The following is a 9,606-nucleotide window of genomic DNA, read 5'->3' as shown; positions in this document are numbered from 1 at the left end:
CTGGCGGTCCCCTCCTAGCAGCGCCCACAGCAGCGCTGAGAATATTGCCCTGGGTAGCAGCTGCGGCGCAAAGGGGGAAGAGAGGGGAGGGGATCTCGACCCAGGGGGTTTTGCGATGCGAATCGCTCGTACTGAGCGCTCCTGTCAAAGCCATCCGCTCGCAAGCGGAACCAGCAGGGAGCGCCGCGGCCGCCGCGGGTAACAGCCGCCCGCCGGCAGGAAACGGCCTCGCCCGGCCCCACGTGACCGGGACGCGGAAGTGCCCGCAGGAAGGGGGGTAGCTGCTTCCGGTGTGGGCCGGGCTGGGCGCGGGTAGGGCTGGGGCCGGGGCCGCACCCGCACCGGCCAGCGTCCCGCTATGAGAGAGACGTCGCGACCCGCAGGTGAGACGCTGCCGCTCGTGGCCCCCGGGGGGCCGTGCTGCCGTCGAGCCCGGTCCGCGGGTCCGTGCTGGGCGGCGCGGTGCGGCGCGGCGCGCGAGGCCTTCCACGCCCCGCGTCCGCCGGTGCCGCGCTCTGTGGGGCCGGGTCCGTGTCCCCGGCGGGAACGGGCGGCGGGGGCCGCTCCGGCCGGAGCCTTTGGACGGTCCGCGCCGCTGCGGGAAGCGCTGGGGCCTGTCCGGTGCCGTGGGCTGGAGCGGCTCCCGGCCGGGCCTTGCCCGTGCGGCCGCGGCAGTACCGCGGGGGCGCTGGGAGGGTGAGAGATCAGTATCTGCAGGCCTGCGCGGGGAGAAGGGCAGTAACTCCTTGCTAGCACTTATTAGAAGTAATGTTATTGTAAAGCAACTTACATCTGCCTTTTATGTTCTACTCAGTGCTCTAGTATGGAGATTATTTTTTTTATTAACTGAAGTAGAAGGACTTTGTTCTTTATGAGTTTGGAGTAAAGGAAGTGCAAAACAAAACAGTGCAGAAGGAGGAAGTGAAATCCCTTTGGAAAACCGGTTTGCTTGACTGGTACGGCTTTGATAATTGAAAATACTTCACTTAGATTTTGTCTTCATGAGAACTTAAAATATAAAAAAGTCTGCTATCATCTGGAAATGTTTTTGTGGTGACATACTGACTCCCTGCTTAAAGATGGCAGTTTAGATTACCAGTAATTGTATATAAGTTCTATAGGCAGCTGTCTTTAAATTTCAGTTGAACGTCTCCTGAAGGTTTGTTTTTTTTTTTTTGTAGGCAGGTATTGAAAAATAGAATCTTAAATCTGAGAATATTCTAAAGGGAGGTAAGGAACTGCATCTGTATAAAAAAAATCTGATAGTTTCAAAAAATAGACATAATATACACAAGGTATAAAATAACTTGAAATACTTAAATAATTATTTCAAATTGTTTTAAGCAAAGTGGTAAGAAAAATTGAACTGGCAGGTGCAGTATTCTGTTGCTCACTGGAAAAGTACTGGTAGCTGATTCTGTTCTGAAGAGGGCTAGTGCTTTGAGGAAAAGAACCTGAGGAGTGCTGAAGACAGTAAATTTAAAGGTGGTCTTTTGTGATTATGTGGCTGGCAACGTCATGGAACTTGACAGAGGAAACCACTTGCTACTCCACGGCTCTTCAGCAATCCCATTGCACTCAATTTACACATTATCAAATAGAAGAATTGCACAAGTTTAACTTACTCAGACAGTTAATGTTGGTCTTTCATAGTTGCATTTAAACTTCTGTCATGCAAATTTATCTCAAATTCAATTTAAAATTTCAAGTATGCATTTTAAAAAGTTGTATTACTGCTTAAAGGGCTGTTAACTTTGTAGTAAGACATCTGGATGATGTGGGAATACAGGTGTGAAAATCTGGGAGCTCTTAGCTGAGGTTCTGGCATGTAATTGTTATGTTGTTACAAATACACAAGGTACAGGCAGGAAAAGTTCTGTGCAGCAAAGATATCAGTTTCTTGATTGACATTTTAAATTCTGTATGATTTCCCTAAAAGGAGTGTTATAATAATATCTCAATAAGCTTGGAATTAAAAACTGTACAAGCTGCTGCTGTTCCATCTTTCAATTAATAAAACAATAGGGAAATGCATGAGAAGGGTCATAAGCCTCATTCTTAATGGGGTTCTGCCTGTGCTTCCAGTGTCATCCTGTGAGTTGATACAGTTGCTTTTGAAAACTTGATCTTAAGTGAAATATTTCATGAGTAAAGTCAGTGTTTATTGGGAGATCAATGAGATTATTTAGTGGGCATTTGAAATACAGAATCTTTCACGTGCTGGTACAAACTTTGGGACATCCTGGAGTTAGAACTCTACTGTATAATTTCATGAAATAACAGTTTCATTAGCCTAAACTCATGTTTGAAATGCTTCATCTATCTCAACTGAGTAACTTGCTGTTTGTAGTTCCTGCTGTAGTTGATGAGTCCTCTTGGAGAGAAGAAACACAACAAAATATGCTGGCATAGCAATTTATGGCCTTAGTACGGCTTTCAGAAGAGAGAAATGAGGTGGCTTGAGAGAAATACAACAGTGGCAAAAGGTTCCAGAAAATGTTGTGTTGAGTTCCATGTGAGTGTGTTAAGAAAAAAAGAAAATGGAAAGGTCAGTACTTGATTAAGCAGAATTTCTAATTTTTTTTTTTTTTTCTTGCAGCACAACACTAAATTTGTAATGAAATGGAGTCTGGGTCAAGCTCCTTTCGAGTGGAATTTCCAGATTTTTCTAGCACCATTTTGCAGAAGTTAAACCAACAGCGCCAGCAAGGACAATTATGTGATGTGTCCATTGTGGTTCAGGGCCATCTCTTCAGAGCCCATAAAGCTGTTCTTGCAGCTAGTTCACCTTACTTCTGTGATCAGGTTCTTCTGAAAAACAGCAGGCGAATAGTCCTGCCTGATGTGATGAATCCCAGAGTATTTGAAAACATTCTTCTGTCTACCTATACAGGCCGGCTGGTAATGCCTGCGCCAGAAATTGTTAGTTATCTGACAGCAGCAAGTTTCCTTCAGATGTGGCATGTAGTGGATAAGTGCACTGAAGTGCTTGAGGGGAACCCAACAGTTCTGTGTCAGAAGATGAATCATGGCAGTGACCATCAGTCCCCAAGCAGTAGTAGCTACAATGGCCTTGTTGAAACCTTTGAACTTGGCTCTGGAGGACAGACAGAATTCCACAAAGTGCAGGAACTAAGGGACGGTGAAAATGAAGAAGAGAGCTCTAAAGATGAACTGTCATGTCAGCTGACAGAACACGAGTACCTTCCCAGTAATTCTTCAACAGAACACGATAGACTTAGCACTGGAATGACCAGTCAGGATGGCGAAGAAGGAACTAGTGATAGTGCAGAGTACCAGTATACCAGACCAATGTATAGCAAACCCAGCATCATGTCTCACAAGCGGTGGATCCATGTGAAACCAGAAAGGTTTGAACAAGACTGCGAAGGCGTTGATAATCCTTATGATGAACACCAAGTTTCTGAATCCATGAATGCCATCCAGGCAGATCACTCAATCCAGTCTTCGGGTGTTGAAGATTTTCACATAGGTGACAAAAAGATGGAAGCAGAATTTGATGAACAGGCAGATGAAAGTAATTATGATGAACAAGTTGACTTCTATGGCTCGTCTATGGAAGAATTTTCCGGTGAAAGGGCAGATGGAAATTTAAGTGCTCACAGACAGGATCTTATGATGGCAGCAGGCTATGGTGAAAGCATTGATATGGCTGCCGGGATTAAAGAAGAAACGTCTCTCACTGGATTCTCCCATGCCGATAAGCTCTATCCTTGTCAGTGTGGAAAAAGCTTTACACACAAAAGTCAGAGAGATCGGCATATGAGTATGCACCTTGGTCTTCGACCTTATGGCTGTGGTGTCTGTGGTAAGAAATTCAAAATGAAACACCATCTTGTAGGCCATATGAAAATTCATACAGGCATAAAACCATATGAGTGTAACATCTGTGGGAAAAGATTTATGTGGCGGGACAGTTTTCATCGGCATGTGACCTCTTGTACCAAGTCCTATCAGGCTTCTAAAGCTGAGCAGAGTACTACTGAGATGAACTAAGACATGAGTGCTTACATTTGTTTAGTAGAGTAAGAAAAATAAACTCATTATGCAAATAATGTCTGGTACTTGCTATTGTACGTTCTCAAAAAAACAAGTTTTAATGAGTATGCTGGTATAAACAGAAAAACATATTTTGCTTTCTGCAGTATTACTTCAGGTGTTCAGTGTGTGAAGTGCATGTGGTTAATCTGAAAGGTGCCTGCAAAATGAGGTCTGACATTGTAATCACAGCAGTATTTAGAAGCCGTCTTGTATTTCTAAGTCATCTAAATTCACAGTAAAACTCAGCTCTAAATTGACAAAAATCCTGAAAATACTTAGATGAACCAGGAATTCAGGTAGAACGACTTAATGGAAAAGAAAATGAAGATGACCAAATCGCGTTATACGATTCACATTTTAATGAAGAAAAAAAATTAGAATTCCACCTCAAGGTGAAGACTGCCAACATACTTAACATGCATCCTTAGGTAGTGTGCATCATTCAGTAGCCTTTGCTGTATTGCTTAATGAAAGGCAGTGGTAAAGGTGGTTTGGCTTTCCTTTATCTGTCTTCTGTTTTTTTAATATATCTTCAGTAAAACAAATGTCTAATTTTGTGCTGATTTCTATTTAGAGTCTGTAATGCACTTACATATAAGCTTCAGTATATGTTAAGTATGCTTTATCCTTGCTCCTCTAGGGTCTAATGCTGTATGACTCTTGACTTCATTAGATTTTAATTACTACGTTGTGAAAGCTTCTAGAAGTATGTGTAATAAGTATGTCTTGTAAAAAAAAAAAAAAAGAAACCAACAAAAAGATGTAACATTTGGAACTTAGTCAAAATAATCAAATATTTAAACTGTAAATTTCTGTTCAAATTTTTGTGGCTTACTACAGTAGCAAGTACCAAACTCTGGATTCATGAACTGACTTGTTATTGGTACAAAAACTTCTCTGAGAACTTCTATCTAGTTTTAGAAACCTGCTTTAGGAAAATTATGTAGTCATTGATACGTATTTATACTTCTAATTCTTTACTGTTTGAATAGTAAGAACTGTAATACAGATTCTTGGTACTGAACTACTGTGACTGGTGATCACAAGCAGAGTTGTTTACTTGCTCAAATGAAGTTGCTTGTGGAAAAAAGTAGGAAGTATGTCATTTGGATCTTCTAATGGTACTGCAGAACATGGTACCATGCTTACGTCTGAAGTTGGGATTTTTGCTGGGAAAGTGACACTTGTTCTTTGTCAGGATGAGGATCTGTGTGTGGGGCTCTCATTCGTGGAGACAGATGGAGGAGTGTGTATAGTTCTAAGAGATGCTGCCAGCTCTGCAGATAGAGTAAAAGCATCCGTTTTAAAGGGGACAACAGGATTTTGGGGTTTAAAGCTTAATGCAGTCCAATGCAAAAGCAATTGCTTCTTAGTAAGCAAAAGCTTCTTAGTAGCTTACTGAAATATGAAAAGGAAAGAGCCTTTAGAATATACATAGAATATAATAGAAAGAGGTGACATCCAAGTATAGTGCTGTTCACATGGGGAAAATGTTAACCAGCATTAAAGACCTAAGCCTGTCTGGCCCCAATTTCTGTCTTAGGCACTGCTGTGTGCAGGAAAATGTACTGAAACAGATGACCCTGTATGGTGAAGCAAAACCACACAAAGATTATTACACTTCAGATTCTTTTTTGAACTCCCAGTTACAAATTGTCTTAAGATACAACTCAACTGTATCCTGAAAATGAATGTCTGCTGCAAGCTGAGGGTTTTCTACTCAGTGAGCTGTAATTACTGTAATTTCTTTACTGGCATTCTACTTTAAAACCATTTTTTTTTTTTTAAGATGCTCTTAATTATTGATCTTCTAATGCTTCAAATATTTTTTCATATGGAATTTTGTTAAAATAGATGTTCCCAAGTACAATGAACCCATTGCTGGCAATGGGCATGAATGATCAGCACCACAAGAGTTCTTATTCTTAGCACTTAATTGAACTCTACAGATACCATGGTGGCCATGTTTAACCTTTGTGATCAAGGTACAAAACAGGGATTTTGCTCACTAACACTGTAACCTGCTTAATGTATAGAAGCACTTTGTATTTAAACAAAAAAAAAATAAAACAAAAAAACAACAAAAAAAAACAACAAAAAACCAAACAAACCATAAAACTTTATAAGTACGTTTTTTAAACTTAGAAATTATATTCCCTCTATGGTTTGTTTACACACTGCTAACACTGTCTTTTTTAATACTAAAAAATACTTTAATGCTTGCCTGTTTACATGAGGGTAGAGGAAAGGGTTCTTGCACTCAGTGGCCCCATTTTTCCATTCTCCAAGGCGTTACCACATACATGGCGTCATTTCTGCAAGTACCATCATCCCATCTGAAGGAAGGCATTAGAATCATAGAATGGTTTGGGTTGGAAGGAGACTTTGAAGGTCATCTACTTCCACCCCCCCTGCCATAGGCATGGACACCTTCAACTAGGCCATGTTGCTCAGAGCCCCATCCAGCCTGGCCTTGAACATGTGCAGGGTGTTTATTCTCATACTCATTTCAAGAATGATCTTGTGTATTACATCAGTTCTCAGCCCCTTTCCAATTGTCACTTTAGTTTTGCATAAAAAGGTTAAGGGTGCCTCTTCCCATTTAACCATAAAAAAGGCTGGACAGAAACACCAGTCTGAAAAATACGGTGAAAAAATCAATAAATATGTCGAACCCAGACCATCCTACAGAGCTGCCAGCAAAACTGTTTCTTTTACCAGCTTGGAATGACTTTTATATGGGATATTTCTAGGTTTAACATTACTTCTATTTGCAGTAAGATTACTTTGAAATAAAGCTTTAAAATCAAATGTACTGCGAGAGACACTTTAAAGGTTTTATAACAGGTTCAGTAGATCATATTATAGAACCAAGTCCTTTTTTAATGACTTAGCATGAATAGTAACTTTTTTTAGTATTTGCCTATTGCTGTTTTACCCCATATTATGGCATTGTCTTGAAAGTCCAACAAATGTTGCTCCACTGATTTTGTAGCATTTGGCTTTCTGCTGTTAACCTACATGAATCCAATTGATTGCAGGAAAATACTGATCTGATTGTCATGAGATCAGATTGAGAGGACTGATGATTTAAGGGCAGCTTGCGATACATGTCTAAAATCCTTACTTTTGCATGTCACAGGTGAAACAGCTGTCTTGTGGTGTTTCTCTTGAATTCAGTTTATTGCCCTTTGTCAAACTTCTAATCACCATTTCAGGTATTGGGGGGGATAGATAAAAAATTACTTAAACCATCTTCCTCGGGCTCAGCTGAAGTCTAACACCTCTTCTCCCTGCCTTTGTAGTCTCAGTTTCCCTTGCTTTCACCAAGAGCTGTATTCAGCTCCTGCCATTTCCTTTTGTAAGGTGACAGGTAACACAGGAGTTGGGCTCATATGCACACTTCCTTTCTGATGCTCTTCATTTCTTAGTGGGTGTCCTCTGGTGCTCTGGTCTGGTCAGTGTCACTGTTCATGGTGACACTGTCCCTTCAGGGATGTGTCTGTTCCAGCTTGGTTCTCCTGTGGAATTCAGTTATTTCAGAGGTGTACCTGCTCTGGCAGGGCTTAGCTGTAGGCCAAAGTCCTCTTAGAAGTGAATCTCCTCAGGTGGAGAGTGTGTCCTTCTGTGAGTATGTCTGTACATGTTCTCAGTGACTTCTTCAGGTGTTTTCCCAAGAGCAGCTCTTCAGTTTCTCCACATATACCCAGGAGCATTTTCTCCATGTGTCTCCCTGCACCTCTTGCTAGTAGCTGCCATTCTTCCTTAAGTATGTTTAAGCAGAAGCATTATGTGCACCTCTGGTTGAGATTTTGGCTTGGATTGTTCACTTTCATTTTTTGTGCAGGCTGAACTTCTTTTCACTAGCACAGGGCAGTTCGCAACCTCTGGCCGCGCGTCAGCCCGTGCAGTCCCTGCCACTGGTGGCTAGTGCAGTTGAACATAGCAAGCCAAGATATACAGACACAGCTTCTGTCAAGCTTCTGATCTTTGCTAATGGAGTGGTCTTGTTGAAGGTACGAAAAATTACTTCCTGTTTGTGGGGAGGAGGGAAGCAATCCATATATATATATAATATGAATGCATATGTATATGATGACTTTCATTAATCTTCCTATGTGCTTCATTACCTTCAATGATGTGGCTGTTGGCTGTAGTAAAGTGAGTGTCTTCTTACAGCCAGCAATATTGTACACCCAGGCGGCTTTCAGACTTTCCTGCTGCTTTGAAGCCATTCATTGGCCTAGCAGTGGTAAGAAGACTTAATGATACTGCAGCTAAGTTCCTTTTCATTCCGTTTTGTAACTAAGATGTTAATTACCATGGAATCTGTGCAACTACCATTCTGAAAAATTCAACTCTTAGCAGGGTTAAAATCTGCTTAGGTGTATAGCAGACCCTTTTGAGGGAGAAGGTTCCTATTTCACATACCAGTGTTGGTTTGCGGGGTGCTTTTTTGTTGTTTCATTTTTTAAACTTTCCTTGTTTGTTTTATGGTGAGCAGATAGACCCCAGAAGGTATTGTCAGTACAGTGTTTGGTCACAGCTTTTTTCATCTGAGGTGTGGCTGAGGTTGAGAAACCATCCTGTATCATAAGCAAGGCAGATGATCAAAGGCTGATGTAATGAGTGTTCCAGTATTACTGAGCCTGAAAGAATGGAGGCACATCAGGGTTTGTAATCTTAATACTTTTGCCTGGGTGCCAGCAAGGTGACCTGTCTCAGAATTATGAGAGCCTACAGCAGTATATTGAGTGTTTTGCTGTAACAGAATTAGGACCTTTCTCTAAGCAACAAAGGAAGTTGGTTTTTTGTCTTTTAAATGCTTCATTGGATAGCTTGGCTTCTTTAGCTATTAGCTGTAAACTGTCAGTGGCCTAGGGGAAGATGCTGGAAAAGAAAATCGTATCTTTTTAATGTGATTAAATTGCAAGTTCTGATTTTTGCTTGAAGCCTGTGTCCGTTGATTGCTGCTCCTTTTTTTTTTAATTCATGGGATTCCATATTTCTTTCAGAAATGTAACTGTTTATGCAAGTCAAGTGAATCTTCCTTAATGAGCTATAAGTTTTTATTCTAAACAAGTCATTTATAATAGTAAATTTGCATATCTTGATATTTTGTGAGATGTTATGCCTGTATTGCAGAGGTTGGATAGTTTCGTCTATAAATATTGCTGTCCTAATTGTACAGCATGGTTTTAATTTAATGTTACTGTTCAATATTTTCTTCTTATAGAAGAGTCCCACGCCCCTTTTTTTGTATAACATGTTTTAATAAATGTTATCTGTCAACTTTGTAAATGTTTTCTTAAGCTTGAATGAAAGGAATGCATGTCCAGTACTAGTATTTAATATTTCACTTTGCCAAAATAAGTGCTTAAACAAAAGTACAAATCCAAAAGTTGTTGATATATAACTTTATTAAATATATAAAAAAGTGTATCTAGTAATGTGTCTTCTTGAAATAATGATAACATGCCAGCCTAGTCTAAGAAAACACTAAACTAAAACCTGATTTTTAAGACACAGTAAGTTTGATGAATT

At 40.6% G+C, this 9,606-nt stretch overlaps 1 protein-coding gene across 2 annotated transcripts; it reads left to right on the top strand.

Annotated features, from left to right (window-relative positions):
• Positions 1–276: 276 nt before the first annotated feature.
• On the top strand, positions 277–9,502 carry ZBTB43 (zinc finger and BTB domain containing 43). 2 transcript variants are annotated; one of them, XM_039561993.1, is made up of 3 exons: positions 290–383; positions 1,182–1,230; positions 2,600–9,502. In XM_039561993.1, the coding sequence occupies exon 3, from the start codon at positions 2,623–2,625 to the stop codon at positions 4,015–4,017; it is 1,395 nt and encodes a 464-aa protein (XP_039417927.1). In that variant the 5' UTR covers positions 290–383; positions 1,182–1,230; positions 2,600–2,622; the 3' UTR covers positions 4,018–9,502. The 2 variants fall into 2 exon arrangements, with proteins under 2 accessions (XP_039417926.1, XP_039417927.1); XM_039561992.1 differs by lacking the exon at positions 1,182–1,230 and having other exon boundaries at positions 277–383.
• The last annotated feature ends 104 nt before the right edge of the window (positions 9,503–9,606 follow it).

The sequence above is a fragment of the Corvus cornix genome, chromosome 17 (assembly GCF_000738735.6).
Source record: "Corvus cornix cornix isolate S_Up_H32 chromosome 17, ASM73873v5, whole genome shotgun sequence".
NCBI classification, from domain to species: domain Eukaryota; kingdom Metazoa; phylum Chordata; class Aves; order Passeriformes; family Corvidae; genus Corvus; species Corvus cornix.
Note: the sequence above shows the minus strand (reverse complement) of the source record. Positions and strands in the feature narration are given on the sequence as shown.

What these genes read in the sequence shown, in the direction of transcription:
- ZBTB43 (XM_039561992.1), top strand. Translation starts at nt 2,623, where the DNA reads ATGGAGTCTGGGTCAAGCTCCTTTCGAGTGGAATTTCCAGATTTTTCT.